General features: G+C 37.3%; 1 protein-coding gene across 4 annotated transcripts in view; it reads left to right on the top strand.

Annotated features, from left to right (window-relative positions):
- SLC44A5 (solute carrier family 44 member 5) overlaps nt 1–22,953 on the top strand; it is a 405,392-nt gene that overhangs the window by 215,933 nt on the left and 166,506 nt on the right. For all 4 annotated transcript variants that reach the window (XM_077778996.1, XM_077778997.1, XM_077778999.1 and 1 more), the window contains exon 5: nt 20,574–20,622. In XM_077778996.1, coding sequence (XP_077635122.1) covers nt 20,574–20,622 — 49 coding nt within the window. The remainder of the gene's footprint in view (nt 1–20,573; nt 20,623–22,953) is intronic.

The following is a 22,953-nucleotide window of genomic DNA, read 5'->3' as shown; positions in this document are numbered from 1 at the left end:
GCCTAATTATTAATGAGATTGAACACTACTTTACTATTTATTGACCATTTGGATTTCTTCTTCTGAAGTTCCTACCTAAGCCTTTTGCTCCCTTTTCTATTTCCACCGGTTTTTTCTTCTTTGATCCATACTTTTCTTTATATATCCTTGGTATTAATAATGAAATGTTATAGTGTTACTACTGTCCTCTGTGGATGCCATGTCTCTCTCTTTATTGAGTCTTTTGATGAACAGAGTTTCTTATTTTTGTTGTAAATTTGCTTATTTCTTTTATGACTAGTACTTTTTGTACTATTGCTTAATAAATCCTGTCTCTGAGGTCATAAAAGCTTTATAACTTAACTTTTCACTTTAGGACTTTCTATCTGGAATTGATTTTTGTGTCTGATGTGAGTAGGGCTCCAAGTTTATTATTTTTTTCTTTATAGATATCCATTGTCCTATCACCATTCATTGAGGAAAACGTGCATTTACTGATTTTTAAAATCTGTTTTATAATAGTGAGAAATACTGAGAAAATATCTTAAAATCTATGATTGTGGATTTTGTAATTTCTCCCTGTAGTTCTATACATTTACATTTTATTTTATTTTTAATTTTTTAAAGTTTTATTTTGAGAGACAGAGAGAGAGCAGGGGAGGGGCAGAGAGAGAGACAGGGAGATAGAGAATTCCAAGCAGTCTCCACACTGTCAGCGCATAGCCCAACGCAGGGCTGGATCTCACCAACCATGTGATCATGACCTGGGCCAAATCAAGAGTCAAATGCTTAATCGACTGAGCCACCCAGGTGCCCCTCTATACATTGACATTTTAAATCTTGTTACATGCATTTAACTAAAATTACTGTATCTTCTTTGTTAATTGGACTCCATCATTATGAAATGATCCTTTTTATTGCTACTAATGCTTTTTACCTTAATTTCTATTTTCAGAGATTTCCTATCATTTCTTTTCGTTAATATTTACATACTATATATTTTTTCTTCCATTTGTTTTAACCTTTTTTTATTCTTTATTGGAGATATACATACAGCATACAGTTTTTTTGTTTTATTGTTTGTTGTTTTTTGTGGGTTTTTTAAAAAAATAGTTTATTGTCAAGTTGGTTTCCATATAACACCCAGTACTCATCCCCACAAGAGCCCTCCCCCATGCCCATCACCCCCTTCCCCTCTCCTCCCCCCCCATCAGCCCTCAGTTTGTTCTCAGCATTCAAGAGTCTCTCATGTTTTGCCTCCCTCCGTCTCCCCAACTATTTTTCCCCTTCTCAGCATACAGTTAGATTTTGTTTTTTTCCCCCCAGTATGACAATTTTTATCTTTCACAGGCACATTTAATCCTTTATATTTAATGTAGTTGTCCATATATTTGAGTTTATATATGTCTTAATTTACTATAACAAAATGTCATAGACTGAGTGACTTAAACAACAGATATTTATTTCTTGCAACTCTGGAAGCTAGGAAGTCCAAGACCAAGGTACCAGTTAATTTGGTTCTGGTGAGAGCCCTCTTTCTGACTTGAAGATAGCAGTCTTTTCACTGGGTCCTAACAGCCAGAGAGAGCTAGCTCTGTCCTCTCTTCCTCTTCTTGTAAGGACACTCAATCCCATTCTTGTGATCTCATCTAAACCTAATTACCTCCCAAAGACCTTACCTCCAAATACCATTATATTGAGGGCTAGGACTTTCAACATATGAATTTTGAGAGGATACAAACTTTCACTCCATAACCATATACATCACATTACACTGTGGTTTCTCATTCCTCTGATCATTCTTTGTTTATTTTTCTTCCCTTTCTTACTTTATTTTGGATTAGCTAATTTTTCTTATTATACTTTTGTTCCTCTACTGTTTTCAAAGTAATATATGCTGGTTCTACTCTTTTAAAAACTGCAGCATACATACTTATTCAAGTTTAAAATTTATTAATATTTTACCCTTTTCTATAAAAGAAGACTATAATGCTTCAATTCTTAGATTACATTCTATTATTGCCATAGTTTTCCCTTGTTTTATTTAACTCCACAAGACTTTATTATTATTATTTATGTAGCCAGTGTTCATTCCTTTCCTCCCCTGTAGTTCTTCACTCTTCATTTCTTCTTTCATCAAAGACCTTCCATCTGGCCACTTTTTCTTCTCTCATAAATATAAGTTAGTGAGATTCTACTGACAGCAAACTCTTTTTTACTTTTTGCTTGAAAATTTCTTTCTTTCATTCTTTGTCTTGAACAAGTTATCACTAGATATAGTATTCTATGTTGGCAGTAATTTCCTTTCATTGCGTCTCTCCAACATTTTTATTCTCTCTTTTTGGAAATCTGATTTGACATATATTAAAACTTTTCACTCTATGCTCAGTGTATCAACTAACATTCAATATTTTCCATTCTTAGTTTCTCTCTGCTACATTCTGAATAATTTATCTTGACTTACTTTGTTGTTTGTCAGTTGCCTCTTCAGCTTTGTGTAATATGGTATCAAGCTTCTCCATGGAGTTTTACATTTTATTTATTGTGTTTTTCACTTCAAGATTCAATTTGCTTTATTTTTGAGTCTACTAGGTAGTTTTTCAAAATAGTTCTTCACAATTATTTTCAAGTTTGTCTTGTATCTCTGGAAAATAAAAACAGTAAGCATAGTTGTTTTATAATCTGGGACTAAGCATGTAAATAAATATCTGAAGACTTTATGGCCATATTTCTGTTTCCTAAGTATTATCTAGTTCTTTAATGATATCTTGTTTCCTTATATAATTTTTTAATTTTTATTATTGTTTGCTGTATATTTTTTTGGAAAATTATTTGTGAAAATTCTTAGAATAATATGCATTCCAGTGGAGGTCTGTTGTTTGTTAGCTGCCTAGGAATACCTACAGATTGCTCGCCTCCCTCCAAGATTATTTCACATACACAGCAATTTCAGTTTTTTAAACAGCGTTTATTCATTTTTGAGAGAGAGAGAGAGAGAGCACGGATGGAAGGTGGGGCAGAGAGAGAGGGAGACACAGAATCTGAAGCAGGCTGCAGGTTCTGAGCTTCAACACAGAGTCTCACGAGCTGTGAGATCATGACCTGAGCTGAAGTCAGAAACTTAACCTACTGAGCCACCCATGCACCCATACACTGCAATTTTAAATGAAGATGTTCCCCCATCTTTCTGTTCAGTGTCAAGGTGATTTTGTTAAAGATACAGTGAGTTTCATTCTGAGGTTGTATTCCTTTGGAGTTCCAACTTAATGAAGTGATGTTTTCCTATTTGGCTCCTTATCTAGAGTAGCCTCTGGTTTGTTTCTTCTGTTCCCCTTGCTCCTTGAATTTTGCTAAGTTGGTAAATATCTTTGAAGCTATAGTAGCTTTAGTAGTACCTTTCTATCTGGGTTCCCACTTTCACTTAGATTTTGACCTGGTATTCCACTGTTTTGTCAGCTTTCTAGTGCTTTTAAGAAGATACTCTTTAAGTTTTATATCCAGAATTTGTAGTTTTTATGGGGGTGGGAGGGAATTGAACCTCTCATACTTTTGGAATTAGAGTTAACAGGTAGACTTTTACTTAGGATTTATTTTCACAATTTTGTATTATACCATCATGGCAGATTATGAAGCAAACTCTTGTGTTCAGTCTTAGATTTTCCTTCCCTAGTCTTTCATTTCCACCTCCAAATCTATCAAGACTGTAAAAGAAGTAAGACCAAAGTTTTCTTTTGACAGTGAGCTCACAATATGTTCTGTCTCTTTGTGAAAAATCCATTTTGCGAGGAAAGAGTATTCATGAGCATTTCTGCCTCACAGATGCTCTATAGAATTTACAAGTATAAAATCCGGGCTATTTTATCTTTGACGTGATCTGAGGAGATAGGACTATAGGGGGAAGTGAGATAAGTCCCCAGGCATCCCTCTCTCTTTCTCTTTCTCTTCTCTCTGAATTGAGATAACGCTTTTGGGTTGGTCATGCTGTGGGTTCTGTGTAATCCCTGTTGTCAGCTATTCCCCCTTTTGTCATTCTACATAGCTAGTTTGATCCATTGATGAAAAATGAAAGTTTACCACAATTTTTCCTCAATTATCCTATAAGTAGAGGCATTCATCTACTATAGATTCTAATAGTATATTTCACCATAGTTTTTTTATTTGTTGGATAGAAAGTATGCACTAAATTGTGTTTTCTCCCCTACATTCAGGCCCAGGAATAGGGATGTTTTTCCAGTGATTATTATCTTCCATCTTCTTGAGTTGTGGCAAAAGTCAGAGTTGATATGCAGTTTAATTTTGTTCTCATCAATAACCTGTGGACAATATGAGCAAGTAGGAGAGATGTTATCACTAGCTACCAAACTGCTTTATGCATTTGTGATAAGTTGACAAATCCTTGCTATTTTTCTTTAGTAGTGTTTATGCCTAAGTCCAACAGAAAGTTTTTTTACTCAGTTATAACTTTAAAGAATTTTCTCCTATTTTGATTTTTGTAACTATGCAATGATGAAAACTATCATTTCCTCTAAACTTTATTCATCTACTGTTTTATTGGCTGAATTCTGCAGATGGAAAGGCAAGATGAAGTCACTTACTTTTATATTTAGGGCAAGTAAATATACTCTTCATTTTCTACCTCTGGTTGTGAAATTGTTATATTTTCTAGGAGGTAAGGGAACAGGGTCTTGCATTATAATGAAATGCACAACCTATGATACTGAAAGAAAATAAGGAATTGCTCCAGTTCAATTACAGTATGCCATGGCTCCCCCCCTCCTTTTTTTTGAGTGCCTCATGTTGAGCAATAAAATACCAATATGGTTAGAAAGAAATATTAGAAACCCCAAGCTGATAACCTTCAAACTCAATTCATGTTCTTGTTTGCTTCCAGACTCTCTTTTTAGAATCAATATTGATTCAGAATTTTATTTATTCTGAGAAGATATGTGATTATCCAATAATTCATAGCTGTTCTATAGCACAAATTCACTGCTTTGTCACAGTAGTCAAGAAAAATCATTTTTTCAGAAGTGCATTTCCAATGCCCCTAAATGTGCATCTTTCAGCACTGCCTATAAAATCAGTCTATGAAGAAGCAGCCCGAGTGCTTTATGTATGTTTTCTTTTGCCTGTTCAGTGGAATTGGAGGTTGTTCAACAGAATGTTAATGACCTGTGTTCATATAAGGCAAATTATTTCAAATGGTGATGCAAACTATTTAGAAACCAACCCTTTGATTAGAAAACCCTTTCTCAAAGCAGGAGGTTTGACATTCTTGATGTAACATTAGGTGATTTATCATTCCATATGTTTAGGAAATTACTCAGACTGGGAGGAAAACAACCATCTTAAGGTCATGGTACCACAGTATTGTTTGGTTTGAGTCAGTGCTAAAGGAGTCTTATTTGCATTTCCATTAATATTGCCATGTCCAATGTGGGGTCATGTTTCTGCCCTAGATGAGTTTCTGGAATGCACATCATTTTCTGCATGAGGCATTGCCATCATTAGGTGATGAAACTTGGTACCATGCCCTTTCTTTCACGCCCAGCAAATGTATTCCTCTGTAATAATTTTGGAATTGCCTCATCCTCTCTTACTGCTGCAGCTTCACTCAGGCACCTACCATCTTATGTCTGAAATATGAAAGCAATCTTCTTTTTGGTCCCTCTGCCTTAACTTTCCTATTTCTTCTGCATCATACAGGTACACAAACACATGTCAATTGTATTACTCTCTCAGAAGACTTAAGGGGCTTTGTAAATCCTACCCCAATTCCTGATGTGTGTCATTCTTCTAACTGCTCTCATCTCCTCCCCCAGGCATAGTCCTTTGCTATGGTGGAGCATGTGCTTTTGTCCAGCTTTCCCATATGACACATTTTTCCCTTTAAGCATCCTCAAAATTCTTCTCTTCCAAAAAGTTATTAAGTTATTCCATAAATGTCACATCCAGGTTAGTCATGGAAACCTTTCTAGAATTATTGGTGTCCCTTATAGTCAATGTGACAATTCAACTTACGTTCGGTTGCATTGATTCTACACTGATCTACTTTGGTTATGAGGGTAATTTGCATATATTTTATTTCTTCCCATGGTAACCCCAAAGGCAGAAATGGTTTGGTTTTTCGTTATGAAAAAAAAAATTTCTTGCTATTTATCATTTTATAGATGGTAAAATGGATGTTCAGAGAGAAAAACTGTAATTCTCCCAAGATCATACAGTTATAGGTGGCAGAGATAACATTTGATGCCAAGTAATTTGATACTCAATTTCTATTCACCAATATGGGATAACATCACCATTACTTCCTTTGTAAGCTCCTACTGGTCTTTTCTTTTTTTTAATTTAGTTTATTTATTTCAAGAAAGGGAGAGAGAGAGTGCATGCTAGTGGTGGGGGGCAGAAGGAGAAGGAGAGAACCTTAAGCAAGATTTGTACTATCAGTGCAGAACCTAACAAGGGGCTCAGTCCCACTAACTGTGAGATCATGACCTAAGCTGAAATCAAGAGTCGGATGCTAAACCAACTGAGCCACCCAGGCATCCCTCCGACTGGTCTTGACATTACAAATAGAATGCTGAATTAATAGAGAGAGTAATTTTTCACATCAATGCAATTCTAGGAGTCTACTAACTTGCCTTTATCCAGATGATATCTATCTGCTATCATTAGCTGGTAATTGTCAAGATTGATCACCTATTTGTATTTTCATCACCTAAATAAAAGATATGACTTCAAAATTACATTGACATTAAAAAAGTTATTCCAAAAACATTTATTGAGTGCCTGTTATGTATGTATATATGAGGCACCAAAGTAGGTAATAGCAATCTCACAGTTCTGGAGGTCAGAAGTCCAAAATAAGTTTCAAGGGGCTAAAATGAAGGGATAGGCGCAACTGCATTTCTCTCCAAAGGAATGAATCTTCTAGGGAAGAATCCATTTTCTTAACTTGTTCCAGGTTCTAGAGGCTGCCATATTCCTTGACTCACAACTCCTTTCCATCTTTGAAGCCAGCAATGGCCAGTTGAGTTTTTCTCATATCACATCACTCCGACCTTATTTTTACAGTCACATCTCCTTCTTTGACACTTCTGTCTCTTTCTTCCCCATATATGGACTCTTGTAATTATATGGGGCTCACCTACATAATCCAGGATAATCTCCCCATTTTATAGTTCTCAACTTAATCACACACACAAAGTCCCTTTTGCCCTTTAAAGTAAAATATTCACAAATTTAGGGGATTGGGACATGGACATCTCTACCACAGCTAATACCTTGTGGCATAGTGTACCAAGTGCAACAATGCAAATAAGTATGTCTCGGAGATTAGTGAAATGAGCTACTTTGGAATGAGGTTATATGAAAGTTCTCAGCACTGGTCTCTAGTCAAGGTGGGCTCCACCCACTGGCACAGTAGCCAGTAGAATGTCTTGGTCCTTGTTCTTCTCCTAGAGGATGAATGGGTAATTTGTAAGGAAACTGTATGATTTCTTAGCCATTCTCCAAGAAGAAAGAGGGGAAAGGCATATTGTTCAAAGGGCACTATGCAAAACACCTTATTTAGGCTGGAATCATAGCAGTACAGAATTGCTCAAAGATCAAGTTTGAAGTGAGGGATGATAGGAGATGAGGCTGGTGAGATGGGCCAGTTTGTGGGAGGCCATGTGTGTTGGGCTAAGGAGTAGGAATATCCTCCTGTAAGGAACGACATGGTTCTTTGTATTTTGATGATACTTGGAAGAAGGGAATTCGTTTCTTGGATGAAGTGGCAGGCCTTCATTTGTAGACAGAACCATAAACACGTTTGAAAAATGTAGTGTAAAACAACTATTTAATTATTCACAATTTTCCACTAGCTCTTGTAGAATATTAAAGCAAGACTTAATTTTCTACTACATCATTTTCCTTAGGTTTTGGAAAGCTATCTTACTTGGTCGATAATAGCTCTAATTCCTACTTTGCCCCACCTTACAGTTACCCTTATGCTCTCTAAACCGCGTTACATTCTCTGAAAAATATACTTGAAAGAATAAAATGAAAGGTTTATGATTTTTGCTTTTTTAATTCTTCTTTTCTTACTATGATTGAGGTATTACTGACATACACATTATATTAAGTTCAAGTGTACAATGTAATGATTGGATATTTGTATATATTGCAAAATGATCACAGAATAAGTCGGGGTAATAGCACCATATATAGTTATAGAACGTTTTTTCTTATAATAAGAATTTTTAAGATTGACTTTGTTAACAACTTTCAAATATACAATACACTATTACTAACTATAGCCACCATGCTGTACGTTATACCCTCATGACTTTTTAAAAGTTAATTAATTAATTATTTTATTTTATTTTCATTTAAATTCAAGTTAAAGTTATGGTTTGTCTCCCTCTCTGTTTTTATATATTTTTTGTTTCCCTTCCCTTATGTTCATCTGTCTTGTATCTTAAATTCCACACATGAGTGAAATCATATTTGTCTTTCTCTGACTAATTTCGTTTAGCATAATACACTCCAGTTGCATCCATGTAGTTGCAAATGGCAAGATTTCATTCTTTTTGATTTCTGAGTAATATTCCACTGTATATATACTACCTCTTCTTTATCCATTCATCAGTCAATGGACATTTGGGCTCTTTCCATACTTCAGCTATGTTGATAGTGCTGCTATAAACATTGGGGTGCATGTGCCCCTTCGAATGAGCACTCCTGTATCCTTTGTATATATACCTCGTGAGCAATTGCTGTCTCATTGGGTAGTTCTATTTTTAGTGTTTTGAGGAACCTCCATAATCTTTTCCAGAGTGGCTGTCACAGTTTGTATTCCTTCCAACAGTGCAAAAGGGTTCCTCTTTCTCTGCATCCTTGCCAACATTTCTTGTTGCTGGAGGTGTTAACTTTAGCCATTCTGACAACTGTGAGGTGGTTATCTCATTGTGGTTTTGATTTGTATTTCCCTGATGATGAGTGATGTTGAGCATCTTTTCATGTGTCGGTTAGCCATCTGGATGTCTTCTTTGTAACGTGTCTTCATGTCTTTTGTCCATTTCTTCACAAATGAAGAGAAATGTCAAGTAAGATGTTCCTGCAGCCAAGGTCAAACAGGTTGTTGCCTGTTTTCTCCTCTAGGATTTTGATGGCTTCTTGTATTATGTTTGGATCTTTCATCCATTTGGAGTTTAGTTTTGTGTGTGGTGAAAGAAAGTGGTCTAGGTTCATTCTCTCTATGTTGTTGTCCAAGTTGTCCCAACACCATTTGCTTAAGAGACTGTCTTTTTTCCATTGAATCTTCTTTCCTGCTTTGTCAAAGATTAGTTGGTCTTATGTTTCTGGGTCTATTTCTGTGTTCTCTATTCTGTTCTATTTATCTGTGTCTGTTTTTGTGACAATGCCATACTGTCTTGATGATTACGGCTTTGTAATGCAGCTTGAAGTCCAGCTTTGGTTTTCTTCTTCAGGATTGCTTTGGCTATTCGGGGTATTTTCTGGTTCCACACAAATTTTAGGATTGTTTGTTCTGGCTCTGTGAAGAATGCTGGTATTCTTTTGATAGGGGTTGCTTTGAACATGTACATTGCAATGGGCAGTATCGACATTTTAACAACATCTGTTCTTCCAATCCGTGAGCATGGGATGTTTTCCCTTTTTTGGTGTGTGCCTTTAATTTCTTTCATAAGCTTTCTATAGTTTTCAGTGTATAGATTTTTCACCTGTTGGTTAGGTCTAGTCCTAGGTATTTTATTGTTTTTGGTGCAGTTGTAAATGGGATTGATTCCTTGATATCTCTTTCTGCTTCTTCATTATTGGTGTATAGAAATGCAACCGATTTCTGTACATTGATTTCATATCCTATGACTTTACTGAATTGATGGATCAGTTTTAGCAGTTTTTTGGTGGAGTCTTTTGGGTTTTTCACAGAGTATCATGTTGTCTGCAAATAATGAGAGTCTGACTTCCTCCTTGCCAATTTGGATGCCTTTTTTTTTTTTTTTGTATTGTTTGATTGCTGAGGTTAGGACTTCCAACACTATGTTGAATAACAGTGGTAAAAGTGGACATCCTTGTTGTGTTACGACTTTAGGGGTAAAGCTCTCAGTTTATCTTCATTGAGAATGATATTCATGGTGGGTCTTTCATATATGGCCATTATGATCTTGAGATATGATCCTTCTATCTCTACTTTCTTTAGGGCTTCTTTTTTAATCAAGAAAGGATGCTGTATTTTGTCAAATGTGTTTTCTGCAACTATTGAGAGGATCATGTGTTTCTTATCCTTTGATGTATCACATTGTTTTTGCATATATTGAACCAGCCCTGAACCCCAGGAATAAATCCCACTTGATCGTGGTGAATAATTATTTTAATGTTTTGTTGGATTTGGTTTGCAGGTGTCTTGTTGACGATTTTTGCATCATGTTCACTAGGGAAGTTGGTCTGTAGTTCTCATTTTCAGTGGGTTCTTTGTCTAGTTTTGGAATCAAGATAATACTGGCCTCATAGAATGAGTTTGGAAGTTTTCCTTCCATTTCTATTTTTAGAGACAGCTTCAAAAGAATAGGTGTTAACTCTTTTTTAAGTGTTTCATAGAATTCCCCTGGAAATCCATCCAAGCCCTGGTCTCTTATTTGTTGGGAGAGTTTTGATTACTGACTCAATTTCTTTACCAGTTATGGGTCTGTTACAATTTTTTATGTATTTTTTTACAAATATATACAAATATAAGGTTAGGTTGTATATTTGAGACCTTTCTTCTTTCTTTAGGAAGGCCTGGAATGCTATACACTTCCCTCTTAGGACTGTCTTTTTTGCATCCCAGAGGTTTGGGGCTGTTGTGTTTTCATTTTCATTGGCTTCCATGTGCTTTTTATTTCTTCTTTAACTTCTTGGTTAGCCCATTCATGCTTTAGTAGGGTGTTTATAAATCTCAAGTATTCATGGTCTTTCCAATTTTTTTCTTGTGGTTTATTTTGAATTTCATAGTGTTATGGTCTGAAAATATGCACAATATGATCTCAGTCTTTCTGTACTTGTTGAGGCTGATTTGTGAGCCAGTATGTGATCTCTTCTGGAGAATGTTCCATGCACACTTGAGAAGAATGTGTATTCTGCTGCTTTTAGGATGAAATGTTCTGAATATATCAGGTAAGTCTATCCGGTCCAGTGTGCTATTCAAAACCATTGTTTCCTTGTTGATTTTCTGCTTACATGATCTGCCCTTTACTATAAGTGGGGTGTTGAAGTCTCTTACTATTAGGATATTATTATCAATGAGTTTCTTTATGTTTGTGACTAAACATACCTCCACATTGGAGGCATAACGAGTTATAATTGTTAGATCTTCTTGGTCAATAGACCCCTTAATTTTGATATAACACCCTTCTTCATCTCTTGTTACCATGTTTATTTTAGAGTCTAGTTTGTCTGATATGAGAATGGCTACTTCAGCTTTCTATTGATGACTATGAGCATGATAGATGGTTCTCCATCCTCTTACTTTCAATCTGCCGGTGTCTTTAGGTCTAAAACGGGTTCCTTGTAAGCTGCATATAGATGGGTCTTGTTTTCTTATGCATTCTGATACCCTGTGTCTTGATTGCAGCGTTTAGTCTATTGACATTTAGAGTGAGTATTGAAAGATATGAATTTAGTGCCATTATGTTGCCTTTGGAGTTGATGTTTCTGGTGATGTCCTCTGGTCTTTTATAGTATTTGTTGCATTTGGACTTTTTTGTTTTGTTTTGTCTTTTCTCCACGCAGAGAATCCCCCTTAAAATTTCTTTCAGGGCTGGTTTAGTGGTTATAAACTCCTTTAGTTTTTGTTTGTTTGGGAAACTCTTTATCTGTCTTTCTATTTTGAATGACATCCTTGCTGGATAAAGAATTCTTGGCTGCATCTTTTCCCAGTTCAGCACATTGAATATATCCTGCCACTCCTTTCTGGCCTGCTAAATTTCTGTGGATAAGTCCACTGTAATTCTGATCTGTCTTCCCTTTTAGGTTAAGGACTTTTTTTTTTCTTTGCTGCTTTAATGATTCTTTCCTTGTCTGTGTATTCTGTGAATTTGACTGTGATATGCTTTGGTGATGGTTGGTTCTTGTTGAATTGAATGGGCGTTCTCTGTGCTTCTTGGATTTTGATGTCTGTGTCCTTCCCCAGATTAGGGAAGTTTTCTGCTCTAATTTGCTCACATAAACTTTCTGCTCCTTTTTCTCTCTCTTCATCTTATGGGACTCTTACGATTTTGATGTTATTCCTTTTCAATAAGTCACTGAGTTCTCTAAGTCTTGTATCATGATCTTTTGCTTTTGTGTCCCTCCTTTTTTCTGCTTCAACGTTTTCCATAATTTTATCTTCTACATCACCTATTCACTGTTCTGCTTTGTCCATCCTTGCTATTGTGGCTTCCATTCTGGATTGCATCTCAATTATAGCATTTTAAATTTTGTCCTGACTAGGAAGGGATTCTATGCTTTTTTTCCAACCCCAGCCAGTATTCTTATTATCATGGTCCTAAATTCTAGTTCAGACATCTTGCTTATATCTGTGTTGATTAAGCCTTTGGCTGTCATTTCTTCCTGTTCTTTCTGTTGGAGGAAGAAAATAATTAGTAAAATAAAAAATAGAAATTAAAAAATTAGAGACAAAACAAAAAACCAAATAAAGGAAGCTAGATCCTAGGTGTGTTTTGGTCTGCTTGTTGAAAGAAGCTTCATAAAATAGAGAACCTCTCTGTCCCTCCCCACTCTTGGTCTCTCTCTCTCTCTCAAGAATAAGTAAACATTTTAAAAATTTCCCCCCTTAAAAAAGGAGTGCCTGGGGGGCTTATTTCGTTGTGTCCAACTTCAGCTCAGGTCATGATCTCATGGTTTGTAGGTTCGAGTTCTGATTCAGGCTCTGTGCTCACAACTCAGAGCCTGGAGCTGGCTTTGGAATCTGTGTCTCCCTCTCTCTGCACTGCCCCTACTCATGCTCTGTCTCTCTCTGTCTTTTTCTTTCTCTCTCTCTCAAGAATAAATAAACATTTAAAAATTTACAAAAAATAAAATAATGAAAGAAAAGGAAAAAAGAAAAATTTTAAAAACTAAAAGTTATACCATAGAATAGAATAAAATAAAATAAAGGAAATAAAATAGCATAAAATTTTTAAAATAAAAAATAAAGTAAAAAAAATAAAAATTTCTTTTTCTGTATCCAAGAAACAAGAAAAGGAAGAATTACAAAGAAAAAAAGAAAATAATTTACGCAAAAACAGAAGCAAAAAAAATGAACAAATAAATGATCCAGCAAACAGAATGAAACCCGAATAAAGTTACATCCATTTTACCCTAGAATTGAAACTATGAAGCCCTCTATAGTCTGTACACTAAGCAGCTGGTGTGACTCGTCCTGGTCTTCCAGGGGATGTGCTTAGAAGACACAGTTAGGAGGGTCTCCATTCTCCCATAGGTGGCGCTGCTTAGCTTACTGGGGTGTGTATCAGTGTGGCCTCATGCTCCTACAATTATGTACCTCTGTGGGAGAGTTGGAAATGGCTTCACCCAGCTCCCTAGTCTCTGGCACAGGAACTTCACTCTCTGACCCAGTCAGGATCAAGCATCCCCCCTTTTTCTCAGCCTCTGTCTACTTCCCTTCTGTACATGTTCATGTCCACTCTGTCCACCTGCCAGGCAGCACCTCCTTCCGGGTTTTACCTCAGATAAAACACAGCCCGACCCTTTAGAGACACCTGTGGCTTGGACCTGCGCTGACTCGTTGGGGGAGTGTCTTGCTGAGCAATGGCTGGGTGCCATCTTGCCCCAGAAAATGTTCGTATAATTGCTCAGTGGCAGAGGTTCAGAAATTATGGCAAATCACAATACACAGTACACAAAACCAGGTTTCATCCCACTCTGGTTATTGTTCCAATACCAGCAAATATGGCTGCTCGCTGGGGTCCACTGGGACCTTTGTTGTGGGGAGGCCATATGGCCTCTACCAATGCACTCCAAGCAGGGGAACCACTTCTCCCCATGTGGCACATGGGCCCTTCAGACCCCTCTGCCTGCTCTTGGGGATTCACCCTACTTCCTCACCAGAGTACTGCCAGGCACTGAGCTCTGGAACTTCAGACTCTGTGTTCCACTGTTTATAGAATCCTGGAAGTATTGAAACCCTCTCCTTTCTTTCCATCAGTGGTTTTGGGGAAGAGATTTCTTGTTCAGTCTCCTGCGAGTGTTTTCACTCTCTCTCTCTCTCCAGCTACTTTTGGGGAGTGCTTTTCTTGCATGATCCCAATGTGCCTCACTCTCCCCGTTTCTTTTTTTCTGTCCTCTTTCTGCAATAACAGCTCACTACCCTCCGTGGCTTTTCTTTCCCCCAATTCACCTCTCCACATCATGTACCTGCTGAGTTCTGTGGCTCAAGTGATGCAGATTGTTGAGTTAATCCTCAGATCAGTTTCTTAGGTGTCCAAAAATGGTTTGCTGCTGATCTAGGTGTATTTCAGGGATGAGACAACTCAGGTCTCCATGCTGCTCTGCCATCTTACCTCCTCTCCCCAAATTTTGTTTTTTATAACTGATCAATGGTAGTTATATGGTTATTTTTCTCTGAGAAACAGATTGCTTTTAAGGAGAAAGTCTTTCCAAGCATAACATGCTGCTTTATCTTACCATTTGCATTCAACAGAATCATGTGAAATCCACACCCATGAGTTGAATTAATTACCTGGACTATTCTCCTTAATCCTCATGAATATTTCTAGGAAGAAAAATTGCATAAGTAAAATACAAACTTTTAATTGTAATAAGTGACTTCTATTATAGATATTTTTTAGCGATTCTGTTGTCAAATAATTTTGGTGATCAGAGAATCACATGAAATTGAGAAATTCTTAAAATGACTGCCTTATTATAATTATTTATTTCCTGTAAGAAATATGAATGTATTCAACTAGCTAAGCCATATGATAGTTAAGTATTGTGGCTCTTTTCACTTAGCTGGCCTCTCAGTCTATTTATTCCAGAAATGCAATTAGAGCCTGTGAGGGCCTCTGAAAAACCCAGAGCCTGTATAGATTTCAGGAAATAAAAAATTTGCATGACAATACAAATTCTGCCAGCACATGGGGCAGCTGAAGTCATCACTTTCCAGCTGTCATTACTATATGGAATCAGCTAAATCTTATCATTTGACTGTGGCTTTAGTGTATTTTCAACTGAAATATAAGGCAGCCAGGATTTACAATCAGAAAGTGCCAGCTTTTCAGACAGATTTGACAATAGCATTTCATTTACACTGTGATCCACTTTTTCACTTTGTAAGGTACAAATCACAGCAAAATTGGAAGCCAGCCTAGATGCTTTTTTTAAAAAGTGATCTCTTCACCCAATGTGGGGCTCAAATTAACACCCCCTGAGGCTGAGTTGCATGCTCTACCAACTGAGCTACCCAGGTGCCCCTCCATCCTAGGTACTTTTAAACCAGTTTTGATTATTTTTAATGTAAAAAGTGAATAATTACAAGATCAATATAAGTTGCTTTCTCTGACTGACTTATTTTGGTTAGCATAATACACTCAAGTTCGATCCATATTGTTGCAAATGTCATTAAGGAGGGCACTTTTCAGGATGAGCACTGCAGTGTCATATGTAAGAGATGAATTACTGGGTTCTACTCCTGAAACAAAGACTACACTGTATGTTAACTAACTTGAATTTAAATGACTTTTTCTAATTTTATTTTTTTATTTTTGAGAGAGAGAGAGAACATGAACAGGGGAGGAGCAGAGAGGGAAGGAGACACAGAATCTGAAGCAGCTCCAAGCTCTGTGCTGTCAGCATAGAGCCCAATGTGGGGCTTGAACCGGTGAACTGCAAGATCAAGATCTAGGCCAAAGTCAGACGCTTAACTGAACGAGCCACCCAGGCACCACTAACTTGAATTTAAATTAAAAAGAAAAAAAAAAAGATGAATATAAGTTGCTAACCCCTTTTCATCTGCCTCCTCTCTCCACTTGTCTGTGGAAGTTCTTTGAGATCACCAATGAGCAACTTCCTGCCAAATGGCTCAATATAGGCTTTGGGTTCAGACCATCTGTCTTCTAATCCTACCTGCTGAGGGGCATATGGCAAATGAGCTTACCCTCTATATCTCAACTTTTCATTTATAAAATGGAATGATAATAATGGCATACATTACGGAATTATGGGGCATTAAATAACATAATAAATATACCTTGCATTGTGCAAGGGAGTACAACTCACATGTGTTTGATGTGCAGTTGTGCAAAATGGCAGATCTGTGTTCAAAGTACTCACAGCATCCCCAGGTACAAATAAGCATTCACTTAGTAATCATTTTCTGTAGAATTTATAATTTTCTCTCTTTCATGGAATTCTTTAGCTTTCTTGAATGTCACTTTTCTGTTTATCTTTTTATAGCTGTTTAATTTTACCTTTTATCCTTAACTATAGTGTTTCCCAAAGCTCATACACATCATGATGACCTATTTTCTCTTACTCCATCAAGCTTGGTCTTTTATGCACAGCTAGAATTAAGAACTATGTACAAACTGAGATTGAAATTAAGGATGAGATTCAGAATAAAATCAAGTAGTCTTGATGGTCTCCAAATCTGATTATATATTAGAATTATCTGATGGGGCAATTAAAGATACAGATTCCCAGGCCCACCCCAGACCTACAGAATTGTAATATTTGGTGTGAGGGCCTGGAAACTTGTATCCCCAAACAGATTTTAAGATATATCAGCCGTTCAGCCAAATCTGTAAATAAAATCTGTAACCACCAAGAATACCAGCGTTAGTGTTCCACACCAGAGTAGAAGATCCAAGTCTAAGAGCACATGGGTCAGAGAGGGCAAGTAGAACATGGAGCCCAAGCTGAGTGTCAGTCAGGAGCAGGAGAAACCTATTCATCTATGACCCTGCTCTGTGCCCCATGGTACCCTCTTTATATCTCTATCATGGCTCTACCACACAGGGTTGAAATTATAATCTTGAGCTTATATGTATTATTCAACTGTGAGACTCATGATGTAGGCTTAGTGTCAAGAATTCATTCTTGAATCTCTACCACCTGTTCATAGCAAGAATACAATGTGTTGTTAAAATGGATTGTTGAAACCTAAGTCAGACAAGAGAGTGAGTTTATTAGTGGGACTCTTTGCTTCCCATAAGGGACATGAACTAGCAGAAAAGCAAGAAAGGGGAATTTGGCATAAGGATACAAAGTATCTCATGAAACAAGTCTGGACCTTACGTAGGGACTGGAACAGAAGCTATATGGCCCTCTAGGATTTCTACCTCTTTCTTGTTTTACATATTTGCTTCAGTAATTTCTTTCTCAAAGCTAGTGTTCTCTGCTTCTCTGGTCTTCAAGCTTTATATTTTGCAGTTCTTATCTACCACTGACTAACCTACTGTCCATTCTAATTCTAAATTTCTGGGATACAGTGACCAGGAATGACTGGGTCAGCTTGGACCTAGTGTCCAAACCAGATTCGGTCCCTGCTTGCCAAGGAATAGGCGTATGGGAGAAACTTGGCTGCTAGAGACCTACCCACTCCTATGGATTAGAGAGGACCTTTCTTTAAGCACTTTTATAGGTATTTATTCATTGGAGCCTCATAACATTTACAAATATGGAAACCAAGACTCTGAGGTGAAGTGATCTGTGTAGGGGCCACTCTGCTAGTAAGCCACAGAGAGCATACAGTCTGACTCTAGAGCCATTGCTCCTAACCTCTATGCCACATGACTTCTCATTGGTAAATCTTGAATCTTTCTTTCCATTATTTACACCACCACTTGGAAAGTGGCACATTACTTCACCTCTGTTATTATAATAGACTCCTAAGTTGATCTCTTTTACTTTGCATTTTGCCATACAACTTGTATACTGCTGCTAGATTACTCTTTCTTAAGCACTGCTTTTACCATGCCATTCCTTTGTTCAAAATCCTTCTACAGCTCCTTGTGGCCTAAGGTGTATAAAATAACTTCTTCCTAGGGGTGCCTGGGTGGCTCAGTTGGTTGAGTGTCTCTTTTTTTCTTTTTAATTTTTAATGTTTATTTATTTTTGAGAGAGAGAAAGAGAGAATATGAACAAGGGAGGGGCAGAGAGAGAGGGAGACACAGAATCCGGAGCAGGCTCCAGGCTCTGAGCTGTCAACACAGAGCCCGACGTGGGGCTCAAACCCACAAACTGTGAGATCATGACTGGAGCCCAAGTCAGATGCTTAACCGACTGAGCCACCCAGGTGCCTCGAGTGTCTAAGACTTGATTTCAGCTCAGGTCATGATGCCAGGGTCATGGGATCAAGCCCTCCCATCAGGCTCTGCAGTCACTGTGGACACTGCTTAAGATTCTCTCTCTTTCCCTCTGCCCCTCTCCCCTGCTCATGCACACATGTGCGCGCTCTCTCTCTAAATCTCTCTCTCTTAAAATAAAAGAAACAAAAAAATCCAAAAGACAAAAATCTTCCATCCCAGCTTTTTAGCCTTTCTGTAGTCTGATCCTACGGTATCTATTCAGTTTTTTCCCCCTCCTCCTATCCCATTATTTACTATTCCAGTCAGGCTGATCTTTTCACCATTCCCACAAACATGCTAATCATTTCTATCTCTGACTTCGTTCATTGCTGCAGGTCTAAACTTCATGTATCCATCTTAAAATATTGTGGCTCTCATCTTAACTGAAAGTGAACTTTCCTTCCCTGGATCTAGTCACACTTTCTTTGTACCCCTCTTATGATATCATGTTATGCCTTGTATTACAGTAATTTTTGTACTTTTCTTATTTCTCTCCCAGCTCACCAGTTAGCTTGTTGAAGACAGAGACTGTTTCACTAAATCTTGTATCCCCTGCAGTGCCTCTTTCAATGCAGAACACGTAACAGGTGATCAATAAATAGCTACTGAATTTAACAGAATTCTAGTTTCATTCACCCAAAATGTTTTTCTTTGCCTTTTGTATTATTCTAAACTTTCACAAAAACCTCACTTCCTTGAACGAAACCCTTGTGACTCTTCTAGTCCTTGATGAAACCTACTCTCTTGGAACTCTTGTAACACTTATAATATAGTTAATTAAGGAACTAATTAACTAAGTTACTAATTAATTAATTGTTTTAGATGATATGTTCAGTGTTCATATGTTACAACACAGGGCCTGGTAAATAAAGATTCTCAAGGAATATTTGTTTTTGTTTTAATGTTTTTTGATCTTTTATTTATTTCTGAGAGAGAGAGACAGAGGGAGAGAGACAGCGTGAGCAGGGGAGGGTCAGAGAGAGAGGGAGACACAGAATCTGAAGCAGGCTCCAGGCTCTGAGCTGTCAGCACAGAGCCCCACGCGTGGCTCGAACCCACAAACCGTGAGAGCATGACCTGAGCCGAAGTCGGACGTTCAACCAACCAAGCCACCCAGGCGCCCCAAGGAATATTTTTTGAATGAAGCAACACATTGATCTTGTCCCAACAGTTGTAAGATCCTCAAGATAGGGACCATGCCTTATATATGTTCTGTGCCCTCAAGCTCTCAGCATAAAATAAGTGCTTTATGAATATTCACTGACCAACTGGCTCTTGGATTTCTGTAGTGTGTCTATCTTTACATTCCTGTTGTTTTGCCCTCAGCTCGTGATTACACTGAAGAGGTCTCTGAGTCCTCAGACCTCATTTCCCCTTTCTAGGCAGAGTCACGTTGCTGACACATGGTTTTTGTCGTTTTTTTTTTTCCCTTTTTTTTTTTTTTTTTTTTGCCAGTCCCTTTTGAAATGCTGTCTTTAATTCCAGGACTAGGTCTTCTCAAAGGATAGAAGCATGGGAAGGGGGTGGGATTGCAAAATACATATCCCTGGCCAGAAATGATTTTATAGAACTTGGTCCTGGGTCTGCTTACTCAGTACATGTCAGGAGAAAAAGCCATTCTGTGTGTACCTTGTATGGTTTAAAAATGAGGGTATTCTATCACAATCATGATGCAACAATGAAAGACTGGGACGTCTCCCCAGATGGCACGAAGCCTGGCAGTAGGATCTTAAAAAAATCAATTAAAAGTAATGTGCTTATAATATGATAGTGACTTGTATATACCATATAGAAAACATGGCAGAGAGCAACAATATTTCAGCCTCTTCAGGGAAAGCCTAATCTATTGGGAGAAAGGGAAAAATTGGATAAGCAGGCATTTCTATTATATTGTACACCTCATGAGTATGCAATACTTGATGATGGCAGTTAGTAGAATGTATTGCAGAGCAGAAGGGCTCCAAGTTTTGCTAGCTTGGATGCAAACCATAATGCTATTATCCAGAACAATGGGAGGTATGTGTACAGTACGCACAGAATATGGTCCTTAATAACTCTTCCTGATCTTGCTTCTATCTGGAGAGAGGGAAAAGGATTGGCAGGTGTAACCAAGGCGTAACTGATGTTTTGCTGGACCAAAGAATGAATTCAACATTACACTGGGCAGTATCTAAGTTGTAGATTTTTCTTTATTAATATTTTATATGTATTTATTTGCCGTTTCATTGGCATATATGCTTAAAAAGTTCTTTGTTTTCAATGCAGGTGATCCAAAGAAATTTGATCCGAATTTCAAAGGGCCTGTTGCCAAAAGGTAAGCGATTCTTTTCTTGGAAATATATATTTTTTAACAAACACAGAAAGCTTATCTTTGGTACCATTTTCTGGTCAATGAAGAATTATGTCTGTTATGAAGGAGAAATGACTTATTTTTTTGTTGCCTAAATGTCACCTTCTTTATATAGGGAAAATGCAGAGAACAAATCTTTCCATGAGTCATGAATATCCTCTCGTATTCAGCAAATGAGCTGCTTTAAATTATTGGGCCAAAGAGTTTGTGTTTCTCCAAAAGAGAAGCCGAAAAATGCTTTACAAGATTTAATCATTTTGTAGAGAAGCAAACACAGTTGAGTAGTTGTTTGATGCACCTGTTTACTGGGTGATTCACCACTGCAAATGCAAAGTTGCTATGCCAACTTCTTCCACACCAGGTATTTGTGCTACACAGCTTCCCAAAGCTTTCTTAGAGACAACGATTCACCAAGACATCATGTAGCTTTAGACATCATGTAGCATTTTAGACTGCTCTAGGGAAATAGGTACTTGTTTCAACTGGTACTTCTTTCTCAATGTTGTATGGCATTTAAAAACTATCCAGAGCCTGGAGCCTATGTCAGAGTCTGTGTCTCCCTCTCTCTCTGACCCTCCCCTGCTCACGCTGTCTCTCTCTCTCTCTCTCTCTCAGTCTCTCCTAGAAATAAATAGAAAGAAAAAAAAATAAAAACTATCCAGTAATGTATAGGCCTCTTTTATTATTATTTTTACCCTTTATTCCCAGGCTTCCTGCTAATCAAAAAAGGGGTTTATAAGGAAGAATAGGAAAAAATGAGAAAATTATGCTGTTGGCAGCTGGGTTTTGCTTAGCTTTCACCTTGATCTCTGGCAGTTGTATGTTATAACAAACTGCTCGGTGAAATAATGATCATCATGCTTGTTGTTTGCACTGCCCACCATCAGCCTGTGCATTGGCATTTACTGTTATGTGCCTATAATATTTGGCTTTAAACAAATGTGTATTCAGTTTTTCCTAATGCTGTAAAAAGCCAGGTAATTTGTTTGGGGTTACTTATTTGAAGGCGTAGCAATGCCTTCTTTAGAGTAAGTCTGAAATCTCTTGTTCTTTCCATGGTAACACCATGAATACATTCTGTTGTCCAGTATACAAATAGCCTCATTCAATATGTAGGTTACTTTTACTGCACTTTCATTCATTGTCTAGTAATTAGTTTACACTAATTGAATCTAGCTTATTGGCCTTAAGGACCATTAGATATAATCCAGATTCAATTCAATAGTGGTGGCGGTAGTAGTAGTAGTAGTAGTAGTAGGACCATTAGATATAATCCAGATTCAATTCAATAGTGGTGGCGGTAGTAGCAGTAGTAGTAGTAGTAGTAGTAGAAGAAGAAGAAGAAGAAGTAGAAGTAGTAGTAGTACTATAGTAGTAGTAATGATAATAATAATAAAAATTGTAGTCACACTTGGACAGACAAAATACAGATTATAGGTGTGCCTTTTCTAGCCATAGAGAAGAAAGCAGAGTTAAGCCTGGTGTGCTTTAGGGGTGGGGAAGAAGTTGAGATTTGTTTTCAGTTATTTAGAATTTAATGATGGAACCAGCTAGTTCAGGTAAAGTCTAAACAACTGTGATAACCATTGTTAGGAAAGTAATTAATTTTTACTGAGGGCCTTTTGTGATGCCCTAAGTACCACAAAGGACTTCAAAGGTAAAATGGTCATTATGGGCATACGTCCCCCACTCTTCAATCCAAGAACAGGGGAAAGTATTGTAAAACCACAGGAGCTTAATGACAGGAAGACACAGTTGACCCATTTGTAACTTTTCGGCTTGCAGGATTTTATAATACCCTTCCTGGAAAAATAATTAGTGTTTAAAGAGCAAATGAGAAATCCCAAATTCTTCGCATTACCTCTCGCAGCAGGGCCAGCTTTAATAACATCTTTTGCTTACAGATATCACTTCCCTTCTGAAAGATTCGAAGTATTATCAGATATCCAGGCCAATTCTTAGAGCCTTCTCTGCTTGTCAGTCAACCATCTTCTATACACCTCTCTCAGTTCACAAGGACATCATTTTGTCTCCTTTATTCAACATAATCTTTTTAGAGGTTGTTTTGCATTGGGTTGAGATTGAGAGCTTGGTAAAACTGAGAGTGTCTGGCACCCATGGCAGTACATTAAGCAATGAAAATGAATGCACATAGAAAACAAAGACATAGGCTGTTTTATAAGATGCTACAGGAGTAATTCCTCTTGTGATTTAGAACTAAGAAAAGTTTTCATTTAATGGAGAATTAGTATATTTCTGTTATATAAAGAGAACTATGTAATCCACCACATTTTT

This window comes from Crocuta crocuta, unplaced genomic scaffold, assembly GCF_008692635.1.
Source record: "Crocuta crocuta isolate KB4526 unplaced genomic scaffold, BGI_CrCroc_1.0 scaffold58, whole genome shotgun sequence".
Classification (NCBI taxonomy): Eukaryota; Metazoa; Chordata; class Mammalia; order Carnivora; family Hyaenidae; genus Crocuta; species Crocuta crocuta.
This window is presented reverse-complemented; position numbering and strand designations above follow the sequence as displayed.